At 52.8% G+C, this 21,925-nt stretch overlaps 1 protein-coding gene across 33 annotated transcripts in view; it reads right to left on the reverse strand.

The window, feature by feature from the left end:
- Positions 1-553: 553 nt before the first annotated feature.
- The window catches only part of CEP112 (centrosomal protein 112), a 406,171-nt gene continuing 384,799 nt past the window's right edge, over positions 554-21,925 (reverse strand). For 17 of the 33 annotated variants that reach the window (XM_057713716.1, XM_057713711.1, XM_057713699.1 and 14 more), the window contains 2 exons: positions 4,796-4,897; positions 1,660-1,752 (listed from right to left, as the gene is read on the reverse strand). In XM_057713716.1, coding sequence (XP_057569699.1) covers positions 1,660-1,752; positions 4,796-4,897 — 195 coding nt within the window. Of the gene's footprint in view, positions 755-1,659; positions 1,753-4,795; positions 4,898-21,925 lie in introns of those variants that run through there. The other 16 variants (XM_057713718.1, XM_057713712.1, XM_057713720.1 and 13 more) reach the window with 1 other exon arrangement.

Genomic DNA, 21,925 nt, shown 5'->3' on the forward strand with positions numbered 1-21,925 from the left:
CCACAACCATAAAACCAGAGACCAAGCAAGGGACGGTAAAACCACAGCTGTACCCCACCTGCCTCTCGAGTCCAGACGAGACTGGAGGCCAACATGACAAGTACCTGGACTGATGTCAGATGACGCAGTGATTTTTATTCTAAATAAATGTGCTATTTATGGATTTGATCTTTGACATGACATGAGGTATTTTTCCCCGTAGCACAATTTGAGGTGGTCAGTATATTCTAGGGAAAAAATACCATGTCATGTTTACTTTAGCAAATGAGGTGCGATAAAAAGTAGAAATAAAACCGATAAGTACAAAATAATATTTTAATAATATATGAACATGAAAAAGACGACGATGTAAGCATGTTGAAAATTCTGATATGATGCTACAAACGTGATTTCTATCAGCCACAGCTGGTAAAATTCTACCCAAAGGCATTAACAAGGCATCGCAAGAACCATTTCTTCTCCCAATATAAGAAATTCGCAGTACACACTCAAATGCACACAAATATGGAAATCTGAAATAAAGGGATGTTAAAAAAAATAACGTAGGCAGACGCAAATAAAACCACCCCGCTGGTGTATGAGTGATGCATGTTTTTATGATCTTAATTACATTTAAGTATTAAGAAATGCCATTGATCTCACAGTTTATAACATCCAAATCTTCAAACCTGCTGGAAGAAATCCACAGCGCCGCCCAGACGGCCAGGTCCATCCCACTCTCCTGGGTTGCTCAGGTAAGTCTCCATGCGGTTACCTGAAATCAAAACCCCCAAAGTTACGGCTTCCTCTGGGTTTAACGGGCAGGTCCATAATAAAATATGTTCTAAATCGGGAGGAGATGGAGAGGTTACAAAGGATATTTGATATCAAAATTTCAGCATCTACACCTGTCAGGGATCAGGTCCTATCTGCACTGAGCAACAGAACCTTTTGAAAAGTGAATGAGTCACCAAGTTTTTACTTTTTTTAAAAGTAGAAGTATAGTTGATTTACAACATTGTGTTGGTTTCAGGTGTACAGCAAAGTGATTCAAATATATCTGTGTACATGTTTTTTCCATTCTTTTCCATTACAGGTTATTCCAAGATATTGAATACAGTCCCCTGTGCTATACAGTAGGTCCTTGTTGTTTATCTGTTTTATACATGGCAACGTGTCCACAAATGTTTCTACTTTTACTTCAGTGCCAACTAAGGGGTTCAGCCTTTCGCTGCACTACTCCTGTCCGTGCAGGTCAGCGTGGTCTAGGTCAGCGACTCTCTGGGAGCCTTCGACCAGAAGGGTCTCCTGCATCCCCGAGTCGTACGCTCTGGGGCAGTGTGGCAACACCACGGAGCCGTTGGTCTGTTCGGGGCTGGGAAGGTGTGGGCTCACACTGAGGACTGCGTCACCTCACGTCTGAAGAGGAAGACAGTGTCCCCTTGACCCTGCAGCTGGGCTTCAAGACCACGTCCGGTCGGGACTCTGCAGGTGAGCCCGGTCTTGCCAGGCACCGGCCGGCCCTGTCTCGTTTGGACGGTGCTCATGAAGCAGAGAGGCTCCTCCGAGACGGGCTCTTTACGGAAAATGTCTTTTTTTCAAAATTGATATGTTTATGCATTTTAATGAAGATTTTAATGCCCCACCAGGAGACTCACAGGTGCAGACAGTACAAACTAATCAGGAGATGTTCTGGCCTTGGCTGTACCTTCTGCACTGGTAGGTCGTCAGCTCCTCTTGAAGGATGGACGCCCTCTTTTGCAGAAAGTTAACCTAGAAAAAGAGGTCTCGTGAGAAGAGGCGAAGGTGGCCTACCTGGCGACACTGCAGACACAGCATGGTCGGGTTTTATTTAAATCCCGACGCCTCTGGATAAAACGCAGAGGACGTGTTGAAAGCTCACACTGTGCTTTTATGTTGGGTCACGTCCCGTGCCCACTGGAACTCCATCAGGTTACAGAACCGAGTTCAAAGCCTGCACTGTGCAGCTGTTTGGACCTGGCCCTGGCCCGTCTTGGAGGCTTCACCTCTTCTCTTCCACCGTCACCACCTTCCACCCCACGTCCTCCCGACTCTGCAGCCCTTTCGCACAGGCCACCTGTCCTCGTCTCTCTTTGGAATGCTTGGCTCACCACCTCCTATGCACTGTCTACTGCTGGGCTCGAGGTCGCCTCCCCCACTGAAGTCTCCCCCCAGCCCTGTCCCCTCCTGCCCCCGGCAGCAGGCGGCCCCTCCTCTGTGTTCTCCTGCTCCGTTATTAGCACTTTTCCAGCTGCCTGGTGGTGACTGTTTTCACATCTCTCCCTCACATCCAAGAGCTCTTCCGGGACAGGGATAACGTTCGAGCATCTCTGTAACCCAGGGGTTCCCAACCCCCGGCGTCTAATGCCTGATGAATCACCCTGAAATCATCCCCTGCCCCATCCCCAGTCCCTGGAAAAATGGTCTTCCACGAAAACGGTCCCTGGTGCTGTAACCCAGTTTCTTTGTCAGGGCTGGGCATGTAGCTGGCATTCCCTAGCTGTTTAGGGAATGAACGAGTGAGTGGAAAGAAAATGACTGCCTATGGGAAACCTTAACCTTTCCTGGGATTCCCTGAGGTTGGAGAGACAGTGTGTTGTCGCGGAAAGAGCCTGGGCTTTGTCTGGACTTAGGGCAACTGGGCTCAGCTCCTGGCTTGGCCTCCGCGGCCCCAGGGCAGTTCCTTCTGCGCTTGATGCCTCATCTGTGAAATGTGGTGAACGACAGCCGCTTCCCAAGGTCGTGAGGGTGACAGGAAGTGACCAATAGACACTGTCTAGGACAGGGATCCTGCAGGTAGCAGCCCGTGTCCCCGACCCGGAGGGCTGTCAAGTATATTCTCTTCACTCGGACCTTTGCAGCATGGTTGGATTAGTCTGAAGCATACGTTCTGTACTGTTAAAGATACCTATGTCAGGTATAAATTCAAAAGCGCTTGAAATGACCAAATAGAAATGGTTTTTTGATAACTTACACTATGGCTTCATGTAATCAAGTCAGTGGTATTTGATCACTTTGGAACTGTTTACTCTTGCCTCTTTGGTCTGAGCTGAAACCATGGCAACAGGGGATTCTGAAGCATAGCGATGCAAGAGGACAGCGGGCAGAACAGGACGTGCGCTTGGAGAGAGGGGAGCGTGGTTCTTCTAAATGGGCACACACCGCAGTGGCCCGCCGCTTTCCTTATCTGCCGTATCACCCTGGCCTCAATTTTATCCAATTGCTCCAGTGGCCCACAAGACAATTGAGGATTTTGACAGATGCGAGGACTGCGCGGATTCCACTTCCCTGCCCCCATGGTGCTTTGCAATCGGAATTCCAACCATTTTCAAAAACACAGGCACCTGTGCTTTCAGACGAAACGCGCTGGTCCACGGCCTGCGCCGCCTCCGCGCAGCTGCGGGCTCGGAGGCCCTCGCGCAGCTGGCAGCGCGCTTTCTGGGTCAACATGGAGTTCCAGGAGGCCAAGGCGGCTTCTGTTACAGTGAAATGATCTGAATGATAACAGAAGCCCTGCAGGTGGATATCAGATTTCTTTCTTTCCTTTCTTTTTTTCTTAAAAAAAACCTCCTTTGAAGGTGCTAGGTCCTACACCACTGACCCTAAGGAAGCTCTCCTACAAAGTTAATGGGTAAACCACACCTCGAGGAGAGCTTTCCACGTAAATAACGATGACTTAACCCTTTCTAAGTTAACACACATCTGTCGTACTTATTTTCCTAGGGAGGAGTGGGGACAGCCAAACTTCTTAGCCTGTAGAAGCAATAGCTAACAGCGGCATAAGGACCGACGCATGAACTTCCCATTTTCAGGTAAGAGATTTTTACTGAGGGGGACGGAACAGGCACAGCCGACATCTGCTCCACGTGTCTGTCCCACACACTGTGAACAGCTGCCGTGAATCCCATCCAGCCACACCGTCCTCTTTATGCGTAAATAAATGCACTGAGCACCTCCTCTGCGACAGGCCTTGTTCTTGGCACAGAGAGCAAAGACATCTTGCCCTCGCAGAGCTTTTCCAGGAAAAAAGTATGTTTTAAATTTTTAAGTGTATTAGAAATGGGAATATGTGAACTCTTTCTCATGTTAAGATTCATTTTTTAAAAAGCTATCAATCTATAAAACTAATACTATATAAAATATATACAGCAATATACAAAGCTTGTTTTAGAGAAAACCTATGTAGGAAGTTTTTAATTAGTATGTAAACTGAAGTCAGTTTTCTCTCTCATAAGCTGCTATACCAAGAACAACACATTTCAGCAGAAATATCAGTATTTAACCAACTGTTTGAATATCGGGTCACTGTCCTGCCTAGATCTTAAAATGCATCTCGGTATCTCTCACAATCACATAAAATGCACCGGAATAACAATGCTTCTAACTTAGCCCTGTTTTTCATGTCTCTGCACTCTCACGACGTAAGGAGCTAGCAGTGTGCTCACTGACAGCACTTTGGGCCTGGAACCAAGAATAAAAGGGTGAGTCTGTGTTGGAACGTGGACTATAAATAAAAGTAACCATAACTGAGCTTTTCCGTTTCAAGGATGCTTTTAAGAACATCTTATCGAGACAAGGAGTTCTTAAACTAGTAAGAAAACATTCTAAAAAAATTCCCACAAACAAAAAAGCAATTCGAAAAACCAAAGAACCAAAAAAACAAAAAGCAACTCATCCCAGCCAGTAGGCCATAATACATCCCATGGATTTGGGGCGTGTGTTCAGAAACACATTTATGAATTAAAAAACGCCCATCATCGAAACCCTTGGAAAATTCCTTGAGGTTAGTAATTACCTGTGACTTCAGGGAGGAGATAGTGTCTTCCAGCTCTTGTCTTAGAGATGCTGGCATCAGCCCTTTAAATTTTGTTTCGTATTCTTGTCGTATGTAAGTTATCTACAATGGAAAGAAAGCGTGTCTTTTTTAACTACAGAAATGATTGTTTTGAATTTAAGACATCCAAGAATAATATCTATTCATTACAAAGGTAAGTTTGTTACACGTGGTCAGAAACCAGACAACTGAGGTGAAAAAAGGGGAAACAGTAGAAACTGAAAAAGATACTCAGTCCATCCTTGTGAGTCTGAGAGAGCGAGTTCTTGTAACAACCCTTTTTTCTTTAAAATCCTTATTAATGCAGTTTTCAGCATTGGATAGGGAAAATACCTGTCCTCTCCTCTTCACTCATGCTGTCCATATGATGCTAATCCTACATCCTCTTCTTGATCAGGGTGTGGATTGTGATCGTGCTAAGCTGTGTGTGAGGACAACTCATAGTAGGTCATCAGTTTGGCTAAGACACTCCCCCAACTGTCTAAGTAACTGCGTGCTTGATATCATCATGTGATTATGAAGATGCGTGTGAAGGAAAACCTGTGCAGCTGTGTCTCCAAGTCTCCCCTGTACAGGTAACCAGAGTGCCCTTGTCATCACAAGTAGCTCTGATTCATGTGTTTCCGTCTGCCTCCAGAATACAACCAGGTCTTGCTCAACTAACTGATGGTCACTGGGCTGGTCAAGAAAAAGTTGGTGGCCCATCAAGCTACATACAGGTAAGGAAGGTGGAAGAAAAGTCTTTAGAAGAATATGCTTGAGCAGGATGAAGAGATGTGTTTGAGTGTGAGCATGAATGTGAGTGTGTGTCTTGGTGTCCTTCTCCAGCTCTGTTTCTTTATTTCTCTTTCTCCTAATGTGAGATGCTATGGAATTCAAAATTTTGTTGCATGTGCTATGTGGGACTTAACTGAATATTAAGGCTGAATTGCAGTGTACCCTGTAATTGATTCACTGGACACACCTGGAAATAGGGTAATAGAGTATGAAAATATGTGCAACTTAGTTCAGTTAAAGTCTAAGGATTTACTGAGAATAATTTAAAATTACTAGCCTTTAATTCCCAAATTTTCTTATACTAAACTAAATTAAGGAAGAAATGTGCTCTAATAATTTTATTACCTACTAAAATCCCATGGCAAATATTCTATAATTTTTTAATTTTTAGCAAAGTATTTTTCTGAGGTATGTTATAATCTTGTGGTTTATACCTAAAGGGAAAACAAAAGTGATGAAAAATGATCTCTCCCACTGATGAAATATTTGATTTTTTCCATTTTATCTTTTTGGACTTAAATTCAATAGTAACATCTGTCAGTTGACTTGAAAGGCAAACACAAAGTAAAGCACATGATTTATAAATCAGACTTTAGGGGCAACCTTTACTGAGGGCTCACAGGCTATTGACTTTTTTTTTTTTTCTATCACTCAACACTGGTTCTGAAATTTTGAGCTACGACTCTTAAAAAGCACTCACGTTTACTCTATTTTTTGTATCCCTGTTGGTGTAGAATGTCTGCCCTCTGCCTGTCCATTTGAAATGCAACTTGGCTGGGTATAAAAATGCTTCTGTCCCACCTTCTTTCTCTCAGAACTTTAGAGATATTTCCTCAGTGTCTTCTGGCATTGTTATGTTGGAGTCTGAAGTTAGGCTAATTTTTTTTTTCCATGTTGAATGTGACTTTCTTTCTCTGCTTGGATGTTCATATGATTTTACCTTTCCCTTGATTAGCTAACTTCACTGAGATATGTTCTGGTCTTAGTGATTCTATACCAATTTTCCTGAGACAATGTGTGTGCTCTATCTTTTTATTCAATTCTTTGAAGAAAAGTTTCTTCTGTTAGGATTGTTTTCTATTTTATCAATAGTTACATATAGTCATATTATATATGATTTTTTTCTATTTGTTCTCTTCTTCAGGAACAGAAATTTTGCATGTTTTGGCTCTTCTTTGACAATCTTCCATATTTACAATTTTCTCTATTATTTTACTTATAAATTTATATCTATTTTATATTTTCATTTCATTTTGTGTGATCACCATATTTCTTTAGATGTTTTCAGTTATGATTTTCCTATTTTCGTTTCTTCTAATATGGTTTTAACCTTTGTAATCTCTTGATTTTAACCAGCATTTTTCCTAAGCTCTGAGCAATCACTTTTTATCTTTGTTGAATATCATCTCTTCTCTTCTTCTTCTCTCTCTCCCCACCTTTTTCCTTGACAGAGAGATATATCAGTGTGTTTTGTAAATGCTTAGACATTATGAAGAACCTTTTTGGTTTCAAAGAACTGAAATTTGTCTGGACCTTCTCCCTGCTTCTTGGGTAATTTCCCGTTTGATCTATGTTCTACTTTGCTTTTTGCTTACATTCCTTCCTTTTCTCTCTCTTAATCTAGCAAGGATATTAGGCTAGTTCTTTTTTCTCAAAAAAAAAAAATCAAGATTTCACTTTTGAATGGAGCCAACAGTCTTCTGAACGTTGAGGTGGGGGAGTAGGCGGGGGCAGCCGCAGCCATGACGCACCTCTGTTGTCTTCAGCACCCTCTGACCACACCTTTGTTTTGTTTTTCTTGGGGCCCATCTCCTCTCACTTTTCAGCTGCATTGGAGGTCATGGCCGAGTACTGAAGCCCTGGAGTTAATGCTCATAGCTTCTCTTGACTCTCTTTTTTCCCACTTCACTTTCACATCTGTGGTCTCCCTCTACTGGAGGCGAGGTCACGGACAGCAGAGAATAGTGTGTGAGCAAAGTCATTCTTTGATCGCCACTACCCCTTCCACCACTTTTAAAATGCAGTACGCTATATTTCCCAACTTCTATGGAGGATCTTGGCATTTCTACTTTCTGTCTACCACTTTTTCTTTGTTTTTATGATTTTGGTGAATCTGAGTGAACTTAAAATGAACCCTTGGAAAATCCAAAATTACCTCCCTTATGGGTGAGACTATCAGTCAGGAAAATATTACTACCCTGAATCCTTAAACCCAAATCCTGAACTGAATCATCATTATACTAAGCAGACTCCTATGACTTTCATAAAGTCATGGAAAACTTTAACCGCTCTGTTTTACTCTACTTATGAGGTTCATGACGTTAGTACCAGCAAACGTTTATTGAGTACTTTCCATGTGCCGGGCACCATCCTGAGTATTTTCAGAAGGGCTGAATCCCTCTGACGGCCCCGTGAGGTAAGCACAGATCTGGACTCAAGCAGCCTGACTCTGCAGCACGTGTTCTTACTCACGTGCTCTGTAGTTTCTAGGCAGTCTTCCCTCGTGCTGATGGTTTCCTCCACAGACACCACCAGCCGGGGCGGTTTCACCTGCCGCACACGGCGCTCCCCTAGCACGGGGGTGGGGGGTGGGGTGCGGGCAGGGGACAGCCTTCCAGACACCCAGCTGGTCTTTCTCCATAATTATTATTATTTTTTAAATTAACTAATTTACTTATTTGTTGGCTGTGTTGGGTCTTTGTTGCTGTGTGCGGGCTTTCTCTAGTTGTGGAGAGTGGGGCAGGGGGGGCTACTCTTTGTTGTGGTGCACGGGCTCCTCATTGCGGTGGCTTCTCTTGTTGCAGAGCGTGGGCTCTAGGCACGTGGGCTTCAGTAGTTGTGGCTCATGGGCTCTAGAGCGTAGGCTCAATAGTTGTGGCGCACGGGCTTCGTTGCTCCGCAGCATGTGGGATCTTCCTGGACCAGGGCTTGAACCTGTGTCCCCTGCATTGGCAGGCGGATTCTTAACCTCTGCACCACCTAGGAAGTCCCTCACTATTATTTTTAAATGACAACAGCAACAATGCCAACTGCAATTGGTTCCAATAGGGTGTGTTTCCCCACAGTTTCCCATCGGTTTAAAATTGTAATTTACCAAGCATTTATGATAAGACTAATTTTTAAACATCTGTACAAATGCAGTACACATACTGACCTAAAACAAAAGTTCTGCGAATTCCGCCCCCCCGTAAGCACACATTTTAAAGTGCAACCGGTGAAGGGTGTATCTAAGTTTGGTCCACAGCAGGAGGAGGAGGAGGAAGGAGAGAACTAGCTCACAGCCCTTCGCATCATTTTTGGCCCCTACTCCTGTGCCCCGTCCTCACTTCTTACCCGGGATGTGTGTGAGGGGATGAGGACGTTTACCTACAGACCAAGTACAGACTATTCCAGGGTTACTGTACAAAGCACATCCCGACCAGGCGCTGGGGATCAGCCGGGCGGAGGGCACGGGAACCGGGAGAACTCTCACAGCCGATGTTACCTCCCAGCTCCCTCTCCGCAGGCCCTCCCTGACCCTGAGCCTTAGCTTGCCCGGCCTACTGCAAAACCCCAAAGTCGGTTTTTCAAATCCAATTCACTCAATCTCTAAAGTCAAAATAAAAATCCTTTATGTGGCCAAGAAGGTCCCGCCTGGCTGGCCCTAAACGCCTCTCACCCTGCGGTCACCCCGGAGAGTCTCTCTGTGTCGGGGACACCAGACACTGCAGCCTGCTCCTGGCTTATTCCCCAAGTGCCGGACGCTTGTCCTCACCAGGGCCTTTCCTGAGTTTCTCTGACTGTTCTTTCCTGTCCCTGGCCGGGCGGGGGGGGAGGGTGTCTCTCCATTGCCTCCACCTGGACCCCCCTCCCTCCTTCCAGAAATGCTGGCAGGTCCTACTGCGTGGGGCTCAGGGGTGCTGTAGGTCCGGGTGCTCGGGGTGCTGTAGGTGCAGGCACGCAGCCAGGGCCGTGTCTGGGCCGCTGCCTCCCAGGCCTGGGGCAGCCACGGCCCTGGCTGCGGGCAGGTGACGGGGGCCCACGGTCTCCACGCCAGCCTGGCTTCCACGCTGAGACCCAGACTCCTGTCACTCACGGGGCAGGAGCCCTTTCTGCGCTTCCGTCCCCGTGACCTCGGCCTTCCCTCCCTGCTGCCGCAGCTGTCAGTCTTCCCCACCGCTCGGGGGTTCTGATCTGTTTCTAGCCACCTATGTGCACATCATGCTTTTGATACTGAATATGTCTTTTTACTTTACTTGTATTTTACCAATCACTGTCGAGTGTCTGAAGCACAGGGCTGCACTGTTACAGGACCCAGTAGGGCCTTCTGTACAAAAGGACAGACTCTTTACAGCCTGCCTTTTAACTCAGTGCAGTGAACTGCAGGGGTTAAGAGCCAGACTCTGGACTGGAAACGCCTGGGGCTGCAGCTGGGCTGTGCCTCCAAACCGTGTGCCCTGGGGAGGGTACCTTCTCTTACGCGCTTCTGTTCCCGCATCAGGGGAACGGGAATTACAACTTCTCAAGGCTATTGTGAGACTACATGATTTAACACACGTGTAATTTTTACGAGTGGCTCTTAGTACGTGTTCAATAAACGTTAGTTATTACTACAGCATACAATGGAGGTTATACACATGTGCATATTTCTTATATTATTATGAATATGTTATGAATTATTATGTGTACATTTCATTTAGCCAGCTTCCCATCACTAGACTTTTTGCTAATTGTTTCGTGCATTCATGATTAGCTTGAGGATTCCATCTAAACCTATCCACTCACTGAGAAAGTACATCATGACAAAAAGCGTCTACAAATTCAGAATCGATTGCAAATGAATATTCATTTTATACCTGAAGTAACCTACATACATTTGGAAAACAGTACTATCTGCTTTTGAGCCACATTATTTAGCCAGGCCGCCAACAATGACTGGTGTGTCCACGGGTTTCGGGTTTTCTCAGATGCTGACCGCAGGTGGGGAATCCGTGCTCTCTGATAAATGACTTCAGGGAAGGATCCGAGCTCAAAACCACCCACCCTCTGGGTCTCCACCGGGTAGAAACCTGTGGGCAGGTTGAGGGATGTCAGCAGATGCTCCTGTTCACTGCGGGTTAGTTTATTCTGATCCTGTCCTTCTATGGCTGAGCTGAGGGCCATGAAGCAAACGGAGTTTGACTGGGGGGAGGGTTGTAAGGGGTGGGGCGGGGGAAATAACGAGAGGGAGTTCTGGGGCGCAGTCTACTCTCTGGGGGGGGGGGTGGGGGGGCACGGCAGTCAGGGGGCAGCAGAGAGCATCACAAAGGCCCTGGGGAAGCAGGGAGGAGGTGGGTGGGGCGGGGCCTGGGGGGATGCGCCCGGGCGCCGAACCGCTCGCACACGAGTGCGGAGCATGTTTCCGAGCAGTGGGCCTTGGTGCAACAGGAATTTTGCGTGGGCTTTTCAGGGGAGTGAGTGTATAGAATGCACAGGTTTGACACTGAATTCCAATGTGGTTTGAAGAGTAAGAATGAGGAAATAGTCGTGAAAGGTGGTGCGAGAAATGCTCTAGTGCCGCTGAGAAGAAAGGCGCTGCTTCTAGGCAAGTGCGTTTCTAGTGGGGTTAAGGTTTTACGTGTTGCCACAGCAACTGCCGAGAGATCCGCTTCAGGAAAGGTGCTCTGCAGCGCGGCGTGTGTACCTGGACTGTAAAATAGGAAGTGAAAGCGGCAAAGCAGCCGTAACGTTCTTAACAACTGTCCGCACCTTCATTTCCCCTTTCTTCAGGGTGGTTTTATCTGATGCTTCTTTACTCCGGCCGGCGTCCCCCCAAACTGCGGCCACAGCTCATAGGAGCCCCCCGTCCCGGGCCACAGGGGCCAGCGTCCACGCGGAGCCTCTCAGGACGGGGGCGGCTGGCCAGGGAAGCGGACGGGTGGCCTGGGCTAGTTTTCGGGAAGGGTTATGTTTCAGGCAGGAGGAACCGTTTCCTGGTACGTGGAGACAACGGTAGCCTGAGAGCGAGGAGACTGTTTTGAGCCCAGCGCTGAATTAGGTCAGATGCTGTAAATCCACCTTTGGGAGCTGAAAAGATTCCCGACACCAAAAAGAAAATGTGGGTCTGGTGGGTCTACCTCCTAAGAACGGACACACACAGAAAATGTGGGGAAGTAAGGTCACAGAGGCCAGAAAATGACTGATACGCTGTCCAAATCTCTTCACGAGACTGAGGCTGTGATGTGAAATCAGCACGTGTGGCTACTGACATTGTGAACGTGGTCTCGCACACAAGCTCCTGAGGGCATGAAAATGGGAGCAGGGCACGAGCGCCAGTGCACACGCGCGCCGGGGCCTTCGCAGGTTCTCATGCAGGATTTCACGTGTGGCGCGGATAACTGTGAGCCCCCACTCACTCGCTCCGGAGTCTTCTGGACCCACGCTGTCCCAGCTGGGGTCACGGGGTGGGGGGCGTCCGTGTCGCGGCCCGGCCGTCGTCCCTGCGCGGGGACTGCCGAGGGCCAGGTACCTGGTCTGGGTCAGCTCAGCAGTCGCCCGGGGGCCACGGGACGGACTCTCTCACCCGTGGGGCCTCCCCAGAGGCCGTCCCCTGGGTGTGACGACCCACCGTGCTACCCAGAGTGGGGGGTGACAGAGCGGGGCCGGCCCCGAGGAGGAAGAGCTGGGACCCGGAGAGACGGAAAGCGGCCCCTCGTCAGGCCGCCCCGAGGTCGGCAGGCCCTCGGCTGTTCAGGCCGGGTGGCGCCTCGACTGAAAGCAGGCAGCACACGCACCACACTGGCCTGCACGTGTGCGCTGCCCCTGCCCCAGCAGGGTCAGCCCGTGCGGCCCGCGCGCCCAGACTGGCCCACCACCTGTTTCCTGTACATGAAGCTCCCCTGGAGCACAGCCGCGCGCATCTGCTTACCAACGATCTGCTTTCCCGTGACCTTGCTGGGGGTCTCCACAGAGACCCGGTGGCCCGCAATGCCCAAGACCTTTCCTCGCAAGCTTCTACGGAAAGGGGGCCGCCCCCCACGCGGGACGCGGACACGGCAGGCCGGGGGGCTTCGTCTGGGGGTCAGCTCGCTGCCGGCCGCGGCGGCACCGCCTCAGGGATCTGCCGAGTGTACGAACGGGTCAGCACCGCGGCGCACGCAGCCGGCAGCGGCCGGTCGGGCTGGGTCTCACGGTGACAAGCCCCGCAGAAGGTCCGGGGCAAACGCACGGCCACCCCTTCCCCGAGAGACGAGGCGCGGATGCCGCCCCCGCCACGTCGCGAGCTCTTGGCAGGAGGCCGGCTGCGAGGCGGCGGGGACCCCAGGCGGCCTCAGGGACCCCCGCCCTGCCCTCGGCCCCGACCCGCCCGCGGGCTGTGCGCGCGGCGGGGAGGCCGGGGGACCCCCGGCGCTGAAGGCCAGCGTCTCCCTCGCGGGGTGCAGCTCTGCTCGCCCCGCCCCCCGCTCTCCTCCCGAAGCACGTGCTTGCGGAAGGTCTCCTTCGCTTCGCTGGGGCTGACGGCGACCACGGACGCCCCTCACCTCAGGGGAGGCGCGTCTCGAGGGGCGGGACGCGCGGAGGGCCCCCTCCCTGGACGGGCGGGGCGCACCCCGAGCCCCGGGCCGGTCGCGTGACCGGAGGGCCCCCCGGGGCGGCTGCGGGCCTGGGGTCCTCCCGGCGCGGCCGCTGCGCGGCGGACACCGTCTGCACAGGGAGCGGGGACCCGGGCGTCTCGGAGGGCGGTGACGGCCGTGCCGTCAAGTTCGCACGTGATGGAGCCGAAAACAGCGGAAAACAGCAGGTATGGGAGAAAGCAACGCTCGCGAACGCCGCCGGACGCCGGGCAGGATGTCGCGGAGCTGAGGGGTGACCCCCACGCGTGGTGAAGGGCCCGTCCAACCCTCACGGGACCCTTGGGAGAGAGAGACTGTCACGCCCACTGCACGGACTCCGGGCTCGCGGGCTCACAGCGAGGACCAGGGCGCAGGCTGCAGCTGCTCGTTCCCGGGGAGGAGGGCGGGAGGGGGAGCTATCTGGAAGTACCGTAAAGAAACTCGGGAGAGGAGAGACGCAGGGGAGCGTGGCGGCGGCTGCGCGGTCAGAGAGGTTCTTGTTCCCGGGTGATGGCTGCGGGAAGCTCGTGTCGCAGAGACAGGCACGCGCAGCGCTCACGAGGAAACGGGGCCTGGACACCCGAGGACAAGGAGCCAGAGGAGGACGCGGAAGCCTGGGAATGGGGGGCTCCCTGTGGGGGGAGGGGAGGGCGGCGGGGAGACCAGGACGTTCCAGGAGCCCAGAGCCACACACAGCAGCAGCACCACCTAGGATCAGGGCGGCCAGAGAGATGGGCGCAAGTGGGGAGGGGGTGCAGTCACATGTCAGGTGCTGCCGGGAGGCCAAGGCCACCCGCTCCTCTGCCCCCCACGCCGTCACCTCGTACGAAAGGGCCATCCGGCCAGCCTGTCAGTCACCAGAGATTGTGGTGAGCAGGATGCTGTAAGCAGAGTTCAGGATGCAATTGGTGCTAAATATCTTGTTACCTATTTTTTTTAAATAAATTTATTTATTTACTGGCTGCTTTGGGTCTTCATTGCTGTGCACAGGTTTTCTCTAGTTGTTGCGAGTGGGGGCTGCTCTTCGTTGTGGTGCACGGGCTCCTCATTGCCGTGGCTTCTCTTGTTGTGAAGCACAGGCTCTAGGCACACGGGCTTCAGTAGTTGTGGCTCATGGGCTCTAGAGCACAGGCTCGGCAGTTGTGGCGCACGGGCTTAGCTGCTCCGCGGCATGTGGGATCTTCCCTGACCGGGGATCAAACCCATGTCCCCTGCACTGTCAGGCAGCTTCTTAACCACTGTGCCACCAGGGAAGTCCCCCCTTGTTACCTAGTCTTAAAGCAAAAATGATAGAAGTGTCCAGATCTAACCCTCAGTTAGACATCTTGCAAAATATCCGATTTAGTCAGAGGTTTTGGACCTGGTTTGAGGGCATCTTTCAACACAGGTGAGCCATGACTGCTCTTTCTCTTCCTCATTTTTAAACTCTTGACATTTGTAAGTTAAGTCTCTCCCCCAGAGCACCAGTTCTGTCCTGTGTTTGAGGAGACACGTCTCGCCAGGTACGCCTTCTACACAAGACAGCACGTAGGAGACCAAAGGCAGTCCTTGTCCCACTGGTGCGCCCGGGATGCACACAGTGGTCCCAGCGAACGGACTGAGGGTTTCGTGCCCGAGTCCCCTCACCTCCCAGCCGACAGGAACAGAGACCCCACAACCTCAGAGCAGAAACCTTCAAAACACCATGTAAACAGTCACCGATGACAAGGCAGAGAGAAAAGGAACTCTCATTCAGTTAAACGTTAGGGGGCTTCCCTGGTGGCACAGCGGTTAAGAGTCTGCCTGTCAATGCAGGGGATGTGGGTTCCTGAGCCCCGAGCCGGGAAGATCCCACCTGCCGCGGAGCAGCTAAGCCCGTGTGTCACAACTCCTGAGCCCGTGCGCCACAACGACGGAAGCCCGCGCACCTGGAGCCTGAGCGCCACAACAGATGCCCCCGCACTGGGGAGGCTGCGCAGCGCACGCAAGAGCGGCCCCCGCTCGTCCCAGCTAGAGAAAACCCGCACGCAGCAACGAAGACCCGACGCAGCCAATAAATACAGTAAAAAAAAAAAAAGTTAGGGGCGAGGCGTCGTCAAGGCGCCACGAGGCTTCCGGGCGACGACGGCCAGGTCTGCGTGTGGCCGGTGCCCGGGCACAGCTCTGCGTGGGCAGCAGAGTGAGTGTGAGGCGGGTTCTGTCCCCCAGAAGCTCACACTGTTCCCACGAGACGTGTAAAAAGGGGCTGCGTCCACACGTGACCAGAGCGTGGCAGGCCGTGGACAGGCGAGGGGACACGGGTCACGTCCACGTGGGGAAGAGAGGGCTCTGCAGAGGTGACAGGATGTGACCTGCATGCTTTCTAGGTGGGTGACGCGGGAAGGAGCTGCTGGGGGACAGGAGATAGGGCAGCACGGAGGTGAACGTGCCGGCTGCTTGGGGACCACCGCGGGGGGGGGGGGGGGGGGGGGCGTGGCTGTGGAGGGCGGCCGCGAGGGCAGGGGCTGAGGCAGCCACGTGGAGGGTTTATTCTGAAGACATGGGAAAGGTCAAGGTTTCTGACTGGAGACGAATGGGTCTTGGCTTCTACTGCGGGGCAGGGAGCCTGAGGCAGCTGTCCTGCTTCTAGGCATCCCTGCAGCTGACCGTCTGCCCTGCGGGCCAGTTTCTCTACACGGCCGGTCTGATGGCCTGGCCCTGCTCTCCCCCATCACGAAAACACTTCCGTGATCTTTTAGCTATAGACGGAGGACAGCCTCCTCGGCACGGGTTGTCTAAGGACCTTCTCTCGTCTGTGCTCCAGGGACAACCTGCCTTTCTCCCCAGGACCCCACCCCTGCTGTGCCCCGTGCCCTTGCACACGTTGTTCTGGGCCCTCCGCCTCTGCCCTCGCTGTGCTCACACGGAACCTTCTCCAGGACACCTGTCCTCAGCCTTCCAGTCAATGCAACTATCCTCCTCGAAGACGCCTCAAAGCCCTGCGTCCAGCAGGTACCACGGTCACCACCCTCGGCAGCACCGTCACCATCGAGGACCGACCTCACCGCGTGTCTTGCGTGCACCAGACGCCCGCCGCGCTCTTCCACGCACTGTGTTGCATTTCAGTTAATCTCCCCACCTTCCCTACGTGGTCCTTTTGCTGCTTTTTACATGCAGAGAAACAGGCCCAGAGAGGTTCCTCTCCTGTCTGCAGTCACACAGCTAATTAGCAGCTGAGCTGACACCCACAGTGAGGTCTTCCTTACCCCAGCGCCTCTGCTTTTACTTCACTGTCACATAAAATTATAATTATCGATTACATGCTGCTTTCTCCTGTTAGACTGTGGGTTCCCTGAGGGTAGGTGCTGTTTTACTGGAGGTTATAAAAATAAGACCACATCACTCTTTATCTGAAGTCTGAAAACATCATGTGGATTTTTTTTGCCTACATAAAGGCATCTTTGCCAGCCTCTTATACAGACTGGAGCTGGCAGGAAGCGGGACATACCCGGTTCACATGGCCAGCACCACACCTGTGCTGGGGGAGATGGGGAAACAGCGGGCCAGAGAGCCGTCCACTTCCAGGCTTCTAAGAGAGGCTGGCATTTCAGGGACTTGCCTGGCGGTCCAGTGGTTAGGACTCAGCTCTTTCACTGCAGGGGGCGTGGGTTCGATCCCTGGTCGGGGAGCTAAGATCCCCGCATGCTGCACCGTGTGGCCAAAAAGACAAAAAAAAAAAAGAGAGAGAGAGGCTGGGGTTTCTATTTTTACAAATCAGATACATCGGTAATGAATATTAACTTGGCTTGGTCCACCTGCACAGACGTGAAGGTAAAATTTCTGTTAGGAACACAGGCCTGTTAAAGTATCTCTAAAAATCTTCAGTGCGTGGCCCCTGACAGGCAAAACCAACGCGACCTCAGGACACGCGGGCAGGGCAGCCGTGCGCTGGGCCGAGCAGAGCCTTCCTCGTCTCATCTGTTCTCATCGTTATTTTCACTGGCGTGCTTTTCCAGGAATGTCTCCGTGCATTCTTTATAAAACTGTTGCCCGGATCTTTTTTAAAACACATCAAACCAAGAAAGGTCAATTCAAGAGCAGGAGGATTTTGTTCTTTCAGTCAGAAGACACTGCTTTCATGTTAAACATGTACTGAAATCTAGAAACATATTCTGATGATGTCTGAGAAGAACTCATGGCAGAGAGTAAAAAAGACAAGAACGCTCTCCACCGTCGCTGGTGGCAGAGGGCTGTGCGGTCCTCCGTGGGACGGCTTTTTTCTGGACTTCAATGACAGAGAAACATCACTCTCTAAAATTAGGAGGAAAGACCCTAAACGCTGCGTGCTGATACGGTGACTAGTGATGACTAGCACGGTCATTCTCCGTGCTTAGCGGCCCTCAGGGTAAAGCACGCTGTGGTGAACATTTTAACCACCTTATTTACATGTGAAAACAAACAGAAAGGGTCTTTCCTTGTTTGGATGGCATTCTCGGAGGTCTGCGTTTGCTCTGCTTCCGACCAACCAGACCAACCATCGACCGTCACCGGTCACCGGAGGCTGCTATCAGAAGGATCTCTCTGTGAGCCCCAAGGGGCACCTGAGGGCTCGTGGCAATTTCATCCCTTTCTATCCTGCACACGTATTAAGCCGGACCTCGGCGGCAGCCTGTCTTGGATTTTGGGGATAAGGACACTGTTTTATCTCGCAATATGCGAATGCTTTCTTTCCAACTTTGTGAAGGATTTTCTTTGAGAAAATTAATCTTGCTTCCTGTGGCCTGAGGAAGACTTAAATACTCAGAGACATGAGCCCAAGTCCCTGTCTAAAAGTGGCGTGTGAGACCTTGGTCCGGAGATCTTGGAAATATAAGGGTTGTTGTGAATGTAGGCTGATATATCCTTTAAATGTCCCTCAAGGCAATTACATGTTTGATGGAATGGGAACTTTTGGAAGATTCGTCTGGAATTTCTAATTTAATCTATTCATGGTGTAGCTCAGCTGTGCTCCTGGATCACAGGTGGTAACCATCCCTAAGAAGCTGGGAGAAGGGGTGGGGGGCAGCGTGGCTGCCTAGGGACGGGGCAGGGCATCACAGCGTGGCTGGTGGAGGCGTGGAGGCCGTGGACTCTTCATGTAAAGGACTCCAGGCTGGTGGGATGGTAGAGCCTGCTAGGTGGTCAGGCGGCCACCTCCGAGGGCGGGTGAGGCGGCTGCCTCTAGGAAGGTCGGCCTGCCGCGCGCCCAGACACGGACACACCCTTGGCGCCGGTGGGCCCCTCTTTACCTGTGTGTCCTGGTCAGCGCCGGGGGCCGAGCAGGTCACCAGCTCTAGCCTGTGCTCTGTGGGGACCACAAGGAAGAATGAAACCCTGTCTCCAAAGACTGTACCATTTCCTTGGGAAACGTAAGTAGCCCACAAACAGCTGTGGGGAAGCGGAGCATAAGAGAAGCCCGGATCTAGAAGAAGCCCTCCGTGGCCGGCGCTGCTCCGGAAGGGCTGAGGCAGAAGGGGGGCGTTTCCCTGAGCACCCGGCGGGAACCGCAGTGGGGGGCAGCCAGCCCGTGCGCGGGAAATTCTGGGGAGGGAAAAGCCCGCGCCGGGGAGGCTGCGTGCGGCAGGGGTGGACGCCCAGAGCCCGCCCAGCCGGGGGCCTCGCTGGAGGCGCCGAGGGGCGCCTGGAAACGACAGCAGACAGTCCGCCGGCCCAGACGCCGGGGCCCCTGGGACCCGGCAGGGACGTCCGCTCAGCGGGGGCCCGGGGCGGCGCGATGACCGGCGTTTAGGGAAGGTGCTCGGAGGGGAGGCGGGGAGGCCAGGGAGGGAGAGGCTGTTTCACGCGAACGCAAGGTGATCACGGCTGCAACACAGGTGGCCGTGGGGAGGACGGAGAAGCGAGGAGGATGGAAGAGCCGCGCAGAACCGAGGGAGCTCTCGGGAGGCCAGATAACGCGGCCCGCGAGGAGCCTGCGGCCCGCTGACGCGCTCGGGGCCCCGCGTCCTCACGGGGCAGCCGCCTCCAGACCTCTGGCTTCGCGGCCCCCACCTGTCCTAGCTCAGGGGTCCCAGCAGCCCCGGCCCTGGCATGCGCCGCCTCTGCCCCGCCGGCTGCGCCCGGTCCCTGCCGGGGCTGGAGTTGGGGCCGATGACACAGGAGCGGCTGGGAAGGGCACCTTCTCTCCCGTGAGGCGAGCCTGGAAACAAGGCCCGGAACCAGCCGTCCTTCTGCGGCCGCGGGGAGGCCGGCGCCAGCGAGAGCGCAGCCCGGCTTAAACACGGAGCCGGGGCCGCGGAGCCCGAGCCCCTGGATGCGGCCGCCCTCAAGCCAACGCGGCTTCGCTTACACGAAGCAGGACGTGCTCGCTGCTTAAACCAGTGCGCGTCTCCACCAGCTTCCTCCGACGGTTTCTGGGCCTCGGCCCTGACTTTGCCCCCGACAAGCAGCCACCCGACCGTCCAGCCCCGGGGCAGCGCGGCGCCCCGGGCTCCGCGGGACCCCGCCCCCCGCGCCCCCCCCCCCCCAGCCCCTTGCCCCCTGCCCCGCACGCCCCCCACCTTATGGGATGCTGCCGCCCACACGCCCCCGGCTCCCCAGGCAAGGGTCCGCTCTCCCCCGAGCGCTCCTGCCGACCTAACCTGGGCCTGACGCACGGACGTCTCGTGCCCCTGGGTCCCCGGGCCAGACGCCAGCTCGGGGGACTCCCCGCAGCCCGCGGTCTTCACCCGGAGGCCGCCGAGGGTAAACAGCAGTACCGCGCACGTGCACACACACACACGCGCGCACACACTTGCACGCGCATGCGTGCACACGCACACACGTGCACACTTGCACACACGCGCGCATGCGCGCATGCACACACGCACACGCCCACATGCACACACGCACACATGCGCACACTTGCACGCACACGTTCACACGCATACGCGCACGCACACACACAAGCATGCGCACACGTGCACACGCACACACAGACGCGCACACACGCGCGGCTGTCTGGACAGGGTCCGCTCCAGACTCGCGCCGTCCCGCCTCGGGCCCGTCCCCACCGCTGGCCTCCTGCTTCCCCGCAGCTGCTGCCCGACCACACCTGCGGCCTGGGCCTGGGGCGGCTCTGGGAGTCCGCAGAACACAACTTCACTCCGTGTCAGGAGTTGGGCTCTCTGTGGGGTCTTCAGGGACGCGGCCCATCAAAGCAGGCCTTGCGGCCAAGGTATAAATCAGTCACACCTGTGAATGGACGCGATGAAAGGACAGAGCCGCACCGCAGCCAGTGCTGCCCAACCTTCCCCGAAAAAATGACCAGACGGCTTTGCGAGAGAAGTTAAAATGGTCTGCCGTCGTTTTTACTGAAAAGCACCGATAACAAACACTGGGAAATTCAGTTGATAATTAAAGAAAAAGAACCCTTCACTTCTGCGCTTTCGTAAGTGAGGCAAGGCTCTTCTCAAACGCTTAGCGTCTGGCCAGGCACAGCCAAGGTCCTCCGGTTTCTTTGTACTTCTCTCCCCTTTATTTCAGATTTTATGTGAATGAGACACAATGAGTAACTTCTCTTTGGATCCTTTGGGATAGTATTTAAATACCAGCATCTGGTCGAAGGGAAATTTAATGCTAAGTCAGAGGAGTATCTGAAGAATAGCTTACATCCGGTTTTGAGCCACCCAGCGCTGGAAGTCCACAGAGTGAGCGGAGGACGTGAGCACACAGCTGGCTCTCGGGGTCCTGGTGCTGGCGGGGCTGCTGCCTTCGGTGGAATGCACACCCCGCGCTCCTGTTATAAAGGGAGGGATTGGAGCCACCTTCTCTGCAGCAAGGTCGGGACCTCTGTGATACTTCTTAAACTGAGGACAATGGTGGTCTCCCCGAGCCTGAACGCAGGATTTCGATCTGATCTGACAGCACTGAAACCCAGAAGTCCAGGAGGCGGATGGTTGGACAAGCTTGGGAAAGTGTCCAGGGAACCAAGTGGGGAAGCCCAGTGAATTACAGAGCAATCACAACGTCAGGGCAGTGGGGTGGGGGAATAGGATGAGATTTTCTGAGTTGGTATCTGTTACAGGATTGACTAAAACTGTGGGCCCGCTCAGATGCGCTAGAAAGCAAAAACCAAGACCAAAACCAAACCGACCCTCCAAAACAGAAAATCCCAACCAAACAAATAGAACAACAAAATACCCCCAAATAAACCCCTAAACTCCCAAAGCCTATACTCTTTTCTTCTATCCATCTGTAATTTATTGTAGTAAGGACATGCATTTAAAAAACATTCCTACACACACACACACACACACACACACACACACACACGGCTGTTGACAAGGATCCCACGGCAGCAAAAAATTAGCAGTGGGAATTAGGGTGGGAATTCATTTTAGGCACAAGGATATTTTAAATTTCATACATTTAGATGGAATGGAAAGAGGGTTAAGATCGGTTTGTAATGTCTATATCCTGAGGATAAACTTGCAGAATCTTGAAGAGCAAAAAGCGCAAGAACGCGGCGTCACAGAGGCTGTGGCAGGTGAGGCTCCCTTTCTCCAGGGTCTCCGCCTGCCTGGGAAGGTTCGTCCCAGCCGCGTCCCCTGCCCTTCAGACCGGGGCCTGATGCCTGGGACACTTCTTAGGGAGGTCGCCACATTTTGATAATCTAAAAGTTGGTGACGAGGCCATTTTGAAAAAAATTGTTTTGGGTTTGTAAACAATTCACACGTGAAAACCACTTAGGCCTTGTCGTCTGACGCATCCCTGGGGCCTCCAGGTATGCTGAGCTGTTCTATACACA

The sequence above is a fragment of the Hippopotamus amphibius genome, chromosome 17, assembly GCF_030028045.1.
Source record: "Hippopotamus amphibius kiboko isolate mHipAmp2 chromosome 17, mHipAmp2.hap2, whole genome shotgun sequence".
NCBI lineage: Eukaryota > Metazoa > Chordata > Mammalia > Artiodactyla > Hippopotamidae > Hippopotamus > Hippopotamus amphibius.